At 36.1% G+C, this 14,307-nt stretch overlaps 1 protein-coding gene across 6 annotated transcripts in view; it reads right to left on the reverse strand.

Annotated features, from left to right (window-relative positions):
* ZNF280D (zinc finger protein 280D) overlaps positions 1-14,307 on the reverse strand; it is a 68,175-nt gene that overhangs the window by 21,175 nt on the left and 32,693 nt on the right. For 4 of the 6 annotated variants that reach the window (XM_084752915.1, XM_084752917.1, XM_084752916.1 and 1 more), the window contains 6 exons: positions 13,290-13,424; positions 11,248-11,555; positions 10,981-11,121; positions 7,791-7,853; positions 3,598-3,716; positions 3,414-3,450 (listed from right to left, as the gene is read on the reverse strand). In XM_084752915.1, coding sequence (XP_084609041.1) covers positions 3,414-3,450; positions 3,598-3,716; positions 7,791-7,853; positions 10,981-11,121; positions 11,248-11,555; positions 13,290-13,424 — 803 coding nt within the window. The other 2 variants (XM_084752919.1, XM_084752918.1) reach the window with 2 other exon arrangements.

The raw sequence follows: 14,307 nt of genomic DNA on the forward strand, positions 1-14,307 counted from the left end.
CCAAGATAATTTTAGCCTATATTTCCTTGATTTATTTAACTCTTAGAAAGATTTCCCCCAGACCATGTATAAATATGGATATTAGTTATACAGTACAGCTATGGAGCCAGTCATCTTTTACAGGCATATAATATACCCATTATTAGACTACATATAGTTTTGAAATAGTCCAAATAAAATGGTTATTTAATTTCCCAACATCAAGTATCCCTGTCACTGTTTATGGGAAGAGGGATATGTCACTTTCTGAATTCAACTCCTCTTAAGAAGAAAAATAAGACACTAAGGCATAACCAAGTTAGTGCCCAGAGATTACTTCCTCACCTTCCTTGGGACTTTACTCAAATGTCATCTCTCAGTAGGGTCTTTTTTGATATTCAAAGCTAAAATTGCACCCACCCCCCACAATCCCACTTCATATTTCCTTTATCCCCTTTCCCTACTTCATTTCTCTTCCTATTATTGACCATACTCTAGCATGCTGTTCATTTTAACTCCCCCACCCCCTTTTCAGAGTTTCTCTATGTAGCCTTGGCTGGCCTAGAACTCAGAGATCTGCTGGCCTCTGCTTCCCTGAGAGCAAGGATTACAGGGTTGCACCACTGCACTCAGCTTATTTTACTTTTTAATTGTCTGTTTTACTTCTAAAGTGTAAACTCCATTAGGACAACAATTCCAGTCTATGCTTCTAGCACACAGAACAGAGCCAGGCACAAAGTACATGTTCAATAAATATATTATAAATGAACAAATGAGGTCCAAAAGATATGATGCTGTTCCAAAAACAAGGTTAAGAATTCAAAGCTATACAGATTTAAAAGTGTCAATGGATTCAAAGTATAAAAACTGTAACTTTTATTCAGCAGTAACCCAAAAGCATATGTGACCAGGACATAATTTTAAACTTAATGGTAAAGACAGGTTAGACTTAAGAAACAACTGACTAATACTAAGCAAACTCAACTAACTGCCTATAATAAAGTTTAGTGTAGTTTTAAAGTTACAGGTGTCAGAATTTTGGCAGGAAATGTTGCAGGGTGTGGTAGCCATTCCTGTGCTCCCAATACTTGGGAGGATAGGCAGAAGAACCATGAGTTCCAATACGCTATATAACAAGACTGTCTCATTTAAAATGGAAAGAAGGAAGGAAGGAAGGAAGGAAGGAAGAAAGGAAGGAAGGAAAAATAGCAGATGAAGTAGATTTGATGCACATTATAAAGCCACTTCTGTGAAAGGAGGCAGTATACACATTCTCAACCATGACCAAGACAAAATAAATACTCTAATTTGTAAATGAATAGAGAATTAATGTTAAAAATGGAAATAAGTAATTTTTTTCTGGTCAGCTTTTAAAAGAAATTATAAAGTAATAAAGACTAGTGTATCAACTCCACTACTAAACAATAAACTAGGGCTTTTAGAAATGCTTTCGTGTACAGTATAAAATTGTTCAGAAGCTTAAAACTAATAAATTCAACCTCTTTCATTGCTAATTGCAAGGAACACAAATAGACGAGCAGTAGTCATCAGAAAGTGGTTTTAATCTCTCCTCCAAAAAGCACAAATGAAGTTGATATTAGGGTGGGTAAATATATAGTTTTAAGATACAAAAAAAAAAAAAAAGGCTTTAAACTATAATTTCAGAACCTGCTGATCCTGACTGTTAAAATCATAAAAAGCACTTGTTTGTCTCCAAACTGAGGGGACCACAGATGTACTAAGCGGATGTACTCTCAGTAGGCATGTCCATCAACCACACTTCAAACAGCAGCTAAGCAATGCTCCTATCTGCAGAATAAAAATTAATTTTATATGAGATTATCCATTAGAAAATAATTTTGAGACAAATACATGAATTTTTAAAATAATAGATCAAAATAAATTGATACTCAATGTAGCTAACGTAAAAAGTGACAAGTTTAATGTGCAAGTAAGAAGAAGCTTGTGTATTATTGGCTACACTGTATATTAAATATTACTTTTACCCAAAGGAATGATATTAGTGACTCAGTAGAGATTACATGCCAATTAAATGTTACTTTAAAACTTGTTTTTTTCAATCTTCAAGAAGTCTGACCAATTTGTTATACCTTAAAGCTCACAATTCCTTGGCTTAATAACCCTCAAATAGAGACAGAGGACATAGTTGTCTATGCAAAACCAAAATTTAAAAGCTACAAACAGGCAGCCTACATGAACTTTTGAAATTCTTGACAAAGTGAAAAGAACATTAAAGTTTTAGAGAATAGGAAAACATCAATAAATTCAGAGAACAGAAGATCAAGCTAACAGAATTAACTTAAAAATTGAAAGTAAAATCTGAGAATCTTATTAAAATTATAGTTGATATGGGACAATATATATTCAATGACAGTAAAAATAACAGCAATTTTAGAACATGTTAATAAGAACTCTTGTCTGAAGACTAGACAAAGCCATTATCTCCCAGCAACCAGGGTGTCTGCATGTCCCAGACTGCCTTTGTGCTAGAGGAACATATAAGAGTAGCAGCCAAAATGACTTAATTTTAATTTGGGTATCAAAGCATTGATTTGATGGGCTTTTCTTGCTCACAATTGGCCCATAAACTTAAGATTAAGAGCCAAAGCCACCAATGGGAGCCATAATTAATTTGGTGGGCCTTGAGGCTGTCTCTGGCCAAATCAGCCTCAGCCTGGTGGGAGGGCAGAACCTAGAGCAGGTCCCACAGTCAGTTCACTCTCATTCCTGGGAAAGAGAGAGCAGGCAGCACTTGTGTCCATCGAAGGGGACACTGTCCAGGTACACCCTGGATATGTTTTGAAATCTCTGGGCTGCTTCTGCATCTGAAAAATAAGAAAAATAGCACAATGACAGACAATGAATGAGGAAAAAGACAACCATCTGGCCTAAAAACACAAGGCATAAGGTATGAAAAAAGCAGACAAAAACAAACAAAAAGATAAACAGCTATATTATTTGGAATGCATTACTCTGGAGGCAAGTAGAACAGAGAACACACAGAACTATTTTAAGCAAAGAAAAGACCACAATAATAAAAGTTATTTTTAGAGAGCCAACTGGTGGGGGAGGGGGAACGTATGTTATGATATGTGAATCTGACACAAAGGTAAGGCAGAACAAGAGTCTAGACACATGCGAAAGCTGAAAAGAGCTGAGTAATGAGCTGGCGGTATGGACTTGTGTAACTGTCTTTGTGTAACAAACATCTCAGAACTTTGAACTTAGGAAATTCCAACTTCTCTCGCACCAGGTCATGAGCTCCATAGAGCAGGAACCTATTTCAACAAGCAGCTTAAAAATAAAAACAGAAGACTTCAGTATTTTTTTCACTCCTATTAAAGGCACACTTAAGAATGCAATCATGTTAATATCCACCAAAGAAAAACATACTTAATAAAAATTACACTTACTGAGAAAGACGTTCAGAAGTTGGGATACATACAGAAACTGAAATCAGAAGAAAAGTATCACATTTACAAAAGCATATGAACAAGGATGAGTGACATGAAATGACTCAGTAAAGAGCCCATATTTTGGCTGACCAAAAATAATGATAAATATAAAATATCTGAGATAGTAGTTATGTATACATACCTTTCTCTATTAGAACACGGCAAGTATGAGTTTCATGTTGATTTAAGTGTGTAGCCATATTATCTAAGCCAGAAACATCAGTTAGGAAATCACAATTAAGGCACACTAGAGAAATGCCCCTATTAAAAAAGAAATAGCAATAAAATAAAAGGTTTTTATTTTTTATTAAACTATACACAGGTTCATTACTACTTTTCTAGTTTTTTTGTGTGTCATAACTTACCACTTTGTTACATAAATTTGATATAACGTTTAAAATGGTATAGCCATGTCCAAATTATGATGTTGCTTACATATATTAAGTATTCATGCTTCAAGGATAGGGAAAATGCATAGTGGTAGAGCACAGGCCTAGAGTGCTGGAAGTCTTGAGCTCATTCCCAGTACAACCTACTCCCCCCAAAGTAATTACGTTTTAAGAATATTCACCTTTTGTACCCGCTGAGAAACTAGGAGTCCAATACTGACAGGTAGTCTTGGCTCTGCTATGAGCTTGCACTAATATAAATAAGCCACACTGTTCCTCTGCCATCAAAAGTGAGTATAAAGCATTCATTCACTTAATATATATTGAATAAAGCTCTCTTTATATCCCATACCACTAGGTGTTATGAATATAATGGTGAACAAAAAACAATTGTAGTCCATGTTTCAATGCAATTTAAAGTTTAGGATTTCATTTAACCAAAGATAAAGCTCGGAGAACAACATAAAGGCTCTAAAGATGACTCATATGACAGTCACCATCAAGTGCATGCCATGTGTTAAGGCTCTCACCACAACTGGTGCTGTCTTCACTTACTGCTGAATTACATAAAGCAGTAATAAGACACTGGAGCGCACAACCTGACTATCTCATCGTCATAGGCAGCACCATTAACTAGCCCACCTGACTGTTTGCTGTTGACAAAGCTTGAGTGCTGCAGTTCTTAAATGAAATATATAATTACAAATTTTTAAATTTATAATCAAATTTCTTGATTATGAAAGTGTGGAGGTTTGAAGTGTTACATTCAGGTCTTTAATAAAGAAAGTTAGTATGCTGAAGAAAAAGTAAAAGCCAGGCCAACAGAAAGCAAGGCAAAACTCCATAGGTCAAAGTAGACAAGAGTGAAGTTGGTTCTTTGTTTCTCTTATTAGTTCTGGATGAAAGTATGCTTTGAGGGGACTGTAAGACTTCTAGAATCTGTCAGTTTAACAACAAACCATGCATGCTTGAAGTGCATCACAGCATGCTGTTTTATAATAACTATGTGAAATTAGCCAGGCATAGTGGTACACTCCACTGAGCCAAGCACTCAGGAGACAGAGGCAGGCCGATGTGAATTTGAGGACAGCCTGGTCTACAGAGTAAGTTATAGGATAGCCACGGCCACACAGAGAAACCCTATCATGGAAGGGGGGAAAAAGGAAGGAAAGAAGAAGAAGAGGAGGAGGAGGAGGAGGAGGAAAGAAAGAAATTAATTTAAAGTTAAAAAAAAAAGTGAAACTAGGAGAGGAAAGATAGTTCAGTTAGAGCATTGGCTACCCTTGGAGGACCTGGATTCAACTCCCAACACCTATATGGAGGCTTAGGAACATCTGTAAAACCAGTTTCAGAGGAGCAGACAGCATCTTCTGGCCTTTGCAAGCATCAGGCATGAACATGGTGCATAGACATACAGAGGGCAAAACATCCATATACAGAATAAAATACTAATTTTTTAAATGTGAAAATAGTTTATCTCAAACCATCTGCCTTTAACATCTAACATACCATGGGTTTCCACCTGGAGGCTGCACCAGTAAAACAATCAAAATTTCCCCAATTAGTTCCTCCTCGCTGTTTTTTTTAAAGTGTCATTTCACCTGACACTGAGGCTCCAACCAGTCTCTGACTATCTGCTTTCTTAAAATATTTAGTGTTAAGCACTTCAGTGATATCAGTTGTAGAGTACTAACTCTGTATATAGCTGGTTTCAAACATACCATATCATTTAAACCTTACAACTTAAAGTAGATGCTATAATTACCATTGCTTTAGCTAGAATTTGCTTAATAGTCTACCAAAGGCAAAGCTTATAAAGGTTAGAATTTGGTTTGAAATAAAGCCCATATTCAGTGCATTAGTTCATATCCTTACAAGATCAGTCCTAACTACCTGACAGCCCCAGTCTACATGGCTAATTCATCTACAACTCACCTCATACACAGCTAAACTCAACCTCCCCTTCAGGGTTTGAGTAAGGAAAGTAAGAAGACCATATATTAATGTAAAGCATTCCAGTGGCTTAAACTTGCTTCAAAACTGAAGCCGGTTGATGAGACAGTTTCGGCAAGTAAAGCATTTGCTGTGCAAAGCTCCTGGTCTATGTTCAACTCCTGGAACCCAGGACAGAAGTAAAGAACCAACTGTTCAATGTTGTTCTCTGACCTCAACATACATGCTGTACCATGGGTTCATGTGTGTGCACATGCAAAAACACACACAATAATAGATAAAATAAAATAAAAAACTTTACAGCATTATTTGCTTTCCTACATTATCTTAGATGATGCTGCAATACTTAAATATTGGAAAGCTCTATTTTTGTTCTCATTTTAAAAAAGATTTATTTATTACATATTACACATACACTGTTCTGCCTACCTGTACCCCTGCAGGCCAGAAGAGGGCACCAGATCTCATTATAGATGGTTATGAGCCACCATATGGTTACTAGGAATTGAATTCAGAACCTCTGGAAGAGCAGCCAGTGCTCTTAACCTCTGAGCCATCTCTCCAGTCCCTTGTTCCTATTTTATAATGCAAATGTATTTCATCTGGGCCCCATCTGCCCCTACTACAATGAACTTACTATGAGTACTATAACATAATTCTGATATAATGATATTAACACAACTCTTTAACATATAGTCATTGACATTGGCATTTGGGTTAATTAAAGTCACAGCAAACCACAATGACAAAACATTTTGTATCTATTAGAATGTCTATGATATCACTTCTTGGCTTTTTGGTTAAGATCAAGTGTAGAATGCCTATAAAAAAAAATAAGTGGCCAGGCAGTGGTGGTGCACATCATTAATCTCAGCACTTAGGCAGATTGAGGCAGATCTCTGTGAGTTCAATGCCAGCCGATCTGCAGGACAAGCAAGGCTACATAGAGAAACCCTGTCTAGAACACTGCCCCTACAAGTACCAAGTGCTAGAAACGATGCAGAAATCCATAACTCTTACATAGTACTAGTGAGTATATAAAATAGTGGAACTATGATGAAAAATAGTTTCTCAAAAGGTTTAACAGGTAGTTAGAAATCAACCCAATTAACCTACTCCTAATTACACACAAAAGAGAAATGGGTGTAAAAAATAATGAAAACAAAAACTTATACTAGTGTTCATAGCAGCATCATGAAAATTAATGAAATGGATAAACTACCATATGTCCATAAAGTAAAATAAAATACTACTCATCAATTTAAATAAGTTGATGTATTATTCACCATGGATGGACTTTGATAGGCAGTCACTAAGGACCACACAGAATATCATCCCATTTATTCAAAAAAACACCCAAAATTAGCTAGGCTATGCTAATGCAAAGTACAGTTGTACATTAATAGTTCTTGGAGATGGGCAGAGTTGAAAGGAAATGGGAATGATTACTAATAAATGGGATTTTTAAAGTCATGTAAATGTATACATACTATCATGACTAATGCACAACTGAACATACTAAAATTTACATGTTAAACATGAGAAGAATGTGACATGTGTAATAGATACTCTTGCTTATTAATCTGATGGGATTTAAGAAACAAACCTCTTGCAAGTGCATGCTTGTGAGAGAGTTTCTATGTTAGCGGAGTGAGAAAGAGCTAATGTAAAGGTAGGTACACATTCCATAGGTCGGGGCTGGACAGAACGAGAAAGCGAGGGATGGCGGCGTTCATCAGGCTGCCTCCTGCCTGCAGACACCGTGTGACCAGGCACCAGCCTCCTGCCACCCGGCTGCCCAACCACAACACACTCACTATACCCTTGAACTGAGCCACATTACACTCTTCCTTCCTTAAGGTGTATGTCAGTCACATCAACAAGAAAAGTAACACACAGTATGTGTAGTTGAACCTAACACAGTTATCACATAAGAAAAAATAAATTAATTAAAGTCATTGTTCAAGAGAAAGATTTTGCAAAAATCACTTACCTGAGATTTTCTGAATGCTTCTTAAATATACAAAACCGTTTAGTTGGATGGTTACTATGAAAGCTGGAAAGATAAAAATCAGTATAATACTTTTACTGGATAGTAGTCACACTGATTTTATAAACACTTAAAGTCTGTACTCAAGTTTCCAAAATTTAACAAAATACCATGATGAGAATACTGCTCTCATTCCTTTTTTTTAAAAAAATATTTTATTTTATTTACATCAGTATTTTACCTCCATGTATGTCTGGGTGAGGGTGTTAGGGCCCTGGACTGAAATTATAGACAGTTGTGAACTGCCATGTGGGTGATGGGATTTAAACCCGGATCATTAGGAAGAGCATCCAGCGCTCTTAACCGCTGAGCAATCTCTCAACCTTGGCTGTCCTAGACTTGCTTTGTAGACCAGGCTGGTCTCGAACTCACACCGATCCACCTGTCTCTGCCTCCTGAGTGATGGTATTGAAGGCGTGTGCCACCACCGCCCGGCTTGAGTGGAATTATTCGTAAAGAATTTAGATGTATGTGTATGACGGTATCACGAAAATAGTTTTTTAATCAAGAAGACTCAAAAATATTTGTAAAATTTGCATACATAATTGTTTCCTTTGTAGAACGAGTCTAAGACTTTGACTCATAAAATTCATGAATCAAATACTACCTTAAAAATAAAAAATTTTAAATTATTTTTCACCAGATAAGAATATTATTTTTGCTTTGTTACCTATTAGAAAAGTGAGACTGAAATTACTTCAAAGTCTGGGACTAGAGAGATGGCTCAGTGGTTAACAGCACTGCCTGCTCTTCCAGAGGTCCTGAGTTCAATTCCCAGCACCCACATGGTGGCTCACAATCATCTATAATGAGATCTGATGCCCTCTTCTGGCCTGCAGGTATAAATTCAAGTAAAGCACTCATGTACATTAAATAAATAAATCTTAAAAATAAAATAAAATTACTTCAAGGTCTTTCTGATGGCTTTCAAATATGTCTACTACTTGCACCATAAAACTATTGATAACAACTTTTCAAGTTATCTGACCTCTAGCTATAGATATAATTTAACTGCCTCTCTTTCTATTATCTAGATTTAAAACATAAACCTCACAATTGTATACATTAACAACAAGGGGGGAACACCAGACGTGGTGACGCACACCTGTAATTCTAGTGCTTGAAAGGCTGAGACGAGAGAATTTTAAGTTCAAAGCCCATCTGGGCTACACAGTGAAACACGGGCCTCAAATGTAAAAAGAATGGAAATACACTGAGAAAGAAAGAAACTGGGCATGGAAATAATTTTCCTAGTAGCCTTAAAGAAACAAATAAAACTATCTCTGGAATAACCATTAACAAAAGGACTGAAAGACCTCTCTGATGAAAACTTCAAAACAGAAGAAACTGAAGAGGAAACCTCAAGATGGAAAGGCTTTCCATGCTAAATAAATTGAAAAAAATTAATGCTGTGAAATGGCTATTTTACCAATGGCAATATACAGATTCAATGCAATTCCAAGAAAAATTCCAATACCATTATTCAGAGAAACAGAAAAAAAATGTTAAGATATGTTTTGAAGCACAAATAATCTCAGACAGACAAATAATCCTGAACAAAAATGGAAAGACTGACTGAATCACTATGCCCTTTCTCATAGTAAATCTCCCTGGTACACATGTACATGCATGCACGCATGTACACATGCACTAATTAAAAGTTTATATAATAAGGTGAGACTGTTATGAGTCTCACATACATTTTAGAAATGAACATAATATAAAAAAGAGGGGAAAGGAGAAAGGGTTCAAATCTTATGTTGGCTTTTCTGCCCAAGTAAGCATAACTAAACAGTAAGTGAGAAAACAAAATAGGATTGAAAACAATGACCCTGAAATACAGCGACAGTAGAGCCTAACAGATGGTGAACATCATAGCCTAACGGGAATTCAAAGGAACGAAGCATAGGCAGGTATTCAAATGGTCCTATAGGGTAAGAAATGGGACTTAAACATTGATGTAGGTGCTGGGGCCGCATATGGCAGGGTACCAGGAAGCCACGTGGATCACCAAAAACAGAAAATTGGGAAAAGTATTGAAGCTACCTAGAAAGGTGGGATGACTTTTGAAGGCAGTATCTGGCAATAATCAAAAAACAACATGAAAGTCAGGCTATGACCTAAAAGAAACTCAGTTACACATGAATTCTATTAAAAACAAACTGAACAGCATCATCTGGTGAGGCCACATATCAGGTTATTTAAATGGAAACAAGTATGGCTTTTGTTTGTTTTTCAAGACAAGAGTTCTCTATGTAACAGCCTTGGCTGTCCTGGACTCGGTTTGTAGACCAGGCTGGCCTTGAACTCAAGAGATCCGCCTGCCTCTGCCTCCTGAGTGCTGGGTTTAAAAAGGTGCATTACCACTGCCCGGCTATTATGACTATTCTTTAAAAATAACAATACACTGTGCTTGTTTCTCTTCAGAGGACCAGGATCAGTTCCCATCACCCACAGGCACCCATATAAATGTGACACAGACACACACCTACACATAAACAGAAACAAAATCTTGAAATATATTTTTAAAAAATCTACCCCGGAAGAATAACGTGTTAATGAGACCAATAACAACAAAAATAACAGTAAAAATAATATCCAGATGAGGCGCATGAGAATTAATTTATCATAGAACAAATGACTGGTACCCAGTACAGAATGAATGCATTATTGGAAAGAATTCCAACAGTGGCATCATGAACAGTTGTAAGTACACAGCTTCAGAGATGGACAAATAGATGGATTACAGAGAAAGATGGGGGATAAAGGAAACAAACCCAATAAAGTTCCCAGCAACATTGAAAGTTCTCAAGTCTCTTTGATTTGAAGAGAATGACAGTCATGAAAGTGCACGGATTTGTCAGTTAATTTTTAAAACATTTAAATTTATGTTTGAAAATAACTACTTTTAAACATTTTAGAGAGTAAAACAAATCCAACAGAATAATTACTCCTCTAACAAATCTATCTTAATTTCATTGGTTTAATTAACCATTTCATATAGTAATTTCTTGATTTACTTTGTTGTAATAGAAACCACTATACGGCTCCTAATACAGACAATTTGTTTTCAAAACAAAAGCTTCTCCAATGGTAATTATAATAGGCAAAATACTGACTGAATTCATCTTACCTCATCATATGATTTACATAGGCTTTGCTACAGCTAGTGTTGTATCTGCAAAAGCTACAGTGGACATATGTAGGAAAATGGTTTGCAAAATCCTTTACTTCAGAAGAACACTCAATACACTCATGAACTCCTCGACGTAACCTTGTGGAAACACACACACAAGAAAATATTTAAACACAAAAATCACCAGAGAGAGGGATATTACTAAATAGAATGCTGCTATACGTAAGTTTTGCCTGGGCCTGTGCACCAGAAGTAAAGCATTACCTTAAGTTCCTCAATGCTGTGTTCACTTTACTTTTTTTATTACTATTAGACAAAGTGCTTTGTTTCTTCTGCATATTAGAAACTTTTGACCTGTTTTTAGATTTACTTCCATTAGACTTGCTTTCATTAGGTTTACTGGGATTGGGTACAGTTGTACTCGGTGGACTTATATTCAATTTTGTGGGATTTTTAACAGTTATATTGTCAGTCCTTGGAGGTGAGAGCTGGAGGACAGAAGTGCTTGCACTGATGGAAGGTGTAACTGCAGATCCTGACTGAAGAGGTCCAACCGAAGCTCGAATAGTAACCTACAAAAACCATGACAAATACATACTTTAAAAATTAATCACTACATAAAATAAGCTGAATATTAAGTATTATTCAAAGCACAGATTAACTGGGTGTAGACATCTATCTGTTTTAAATATTCAACCAATAAAATGAATTTGACTCTTAAATTATCTACTCATATCATAATCAGTTGTATGTTAACATTATTAATAAATAAGATTAATACAAATTATATGAATTTAAGGCCACATTTCATACTTATATTTACACTCTGATATAACTAAAAGTTATTCCCAAACACAGAGCCCAAATTTTAAGTAATAAAGACTGGAAAAAATAAACTCTAAAAAGGCCTATTACCCTTTGAAGTTATTAGTATCAAACAAATCTCTACAGCAGGAGTGACTGGTTCTTTCTGGAGCACAGTGCCTAGCATTTACACAAGTGGTTATACCAATTCATTATACTATAAGGAGAATATAACATTTAAAAGTCTTTATAAGAAGTAGTAAGGTTTATTATTTATTGTTCAGAAACATGTTACATCTGTTGTTTGACAATGAAAACGCAATCACCTACCAACATGTTCATTAATCATTTGACTACACTCTCCTCACATCTGAGGAACAGCCAATCATGAAGTCCTATTAACACAAGTGCTTGTGGAATATACAAAAACACTAGACCAAGAGTCAAAAAAGCTGGAGTTAAATCTGCCTTCCTAGTTATATCATCTTGCAAAAATAACTGAATCTTAAGTTTTTTTCTACCTACCACATAGGGTAATACTAGCTTTATATATATATATATATCTCATTTACTGCTTATGAATTAAATAACAGAATATATAAAAAGTACATTTAGAATCAGGTCATTCTAAGTTGCTAGAAAACATTTAGTATCATTAATGTTATTACTATTAATATGGGAAAAGGCGAGGGAGGACTGCACTGTTTCTGTTGGCATTCTGCGTGCGTAGTCCAGCATGGAATGAATGGGGGCAGGGAAGGGTGCTGGCTAGCTCCTCTTGCCCTAATCTCCAGAGCATGGCTTTATATTATTAATCAATTTAAATAAAAAACATACCCACATTCAAAGGTAAGTACCCAAAGGCAAATATAAATGTTTTGGGGACTGTTTCACTTTGGATTATCGATGCCTCTGTTTTCCCTCCACTGGAGCAAATATTCAAGAGCTGACTGTATATAAAGAAGTCAGAGAAAACAGATGTATATAAGGCAAAAAGGGAACAGTAAATTACAATCATCAATTTACAGTCAGACAAATGTTTGCTCACAATGCTGTCCAGCAGCAGAATTTACTTCATTGAGTAGACTCAGAAATAACAGCTTCAATAAGCATCTGAAAACCTGTGGCATTTAGGCACTCTAAAAGATGCTGGAGATACAACATAAATGAAAGATACGATTCCTGACATAAAACACCTTAGTGTGCAGCTATTAAAACTAATACATATACTACTAACTAGAAAAGCTCAAGTAGCCATACAATAATGAAATAACCCACTGGCCAAGGGCGTTTATTTAATTGCACCTTTAATGATGGGATACACCCAACACTGAACTCCAAACAAAGCTTAGATGGTTTTCTTTCTAAGCATTAAAACAAAAATCTAAAACTAGACAATAAAAATCAGAAGCCATTTTCTAACATATCTTGTTCCATAGATTAAACTAGGCAGGAGTTAGTTCTTGTAGACAAATGACAGAACACCATGCATTTGGACGCACTTTTGTTCCAGGGGGCAGTCCTTCTAGCTGCTTGGGCTTTACAAATGTTCGGTGATGTTGAGTCTTATGATCCATTTTCTCTTTGCATGTCAAAAACTGCAATCTGCATTTGGTGCACCGATGTATTCCCTTTTTCTATTAGAAAAGAAGAAAAATAATTTCTATAGTCATAAATCCTGTTCTAAGTTTAATTTTAATGATACTTTACTACATAAACAATATTAAAGAATCGTCTTATTTTAAAAAACTTGTATTAGTACTGGATCTCAAAACTATCTGCTATGTAGTAATCAAACTTGCAAGTCCTGAGGAGTGAAGAGATGGTCAGTGGTTGAGAGCATTAGCTTTCTATCCAGAGGACCTGGGTTGGATTGCCAGCACTCAAATGGTGGCTAACAACTGTCTGTAGCTCCAGTTCCAGGGTACCCAACAACCTCTTCTGGCCTCTGCAGGCAGCACTCATGAATGCAAAACAACCACACATGTAAGATAAAAAGAAATAAATCTTTAGAACAGACAAGATTATAAAAGTTGCATAAACAGGTTTTAAGTCATGGCCAGCCTGGTCTACAGAGTGAATCCAGGACAGCCAAGGCTGCACAGAGAAACCCTGTCTTGAAAAAGCCAACAAAAACAAACAAATAAAATAAAAAAAAACAGGTTTTAGTAAGAATCCTGTCAGACGTGGTGCCCTGTGCCTTTAATCCCAGCACAAAGGAGACAGAGGCAGGTGGGCCTTTGTGAGTTTGAGGTCCTTCTGGTCTACAGAGCGAGTTCCAGGGGAGCAAGACCTATCTACATAGTGAGTCCTAACAATTATGATATGAACTCTTTTAGCTATATGGCAAGCATTTAAAGACCTGATACAGTAAACATTAGTTATACTATGTTTTTATGTAGGAAAAAAATGTTATTTGGGGGCTGGGAGATGGCTTGGGAGTTAAGTGCTCATACTGCTCTTCCAGAGGACCCAAGTTCAATTTCCACCGTGTATGCATGACCACACACATACATAATT

This window comes from Acomys minous (genome assembly GCF_964271855.1).
Source record: "Acomys minous genome assembly, chromosome: 13".
NCBI classification, from domain to species: Eukaryota; Metazoa; Chordata; class Mammalia; order Rodentia; family Muridae; genus Acomys; species Acomys minous.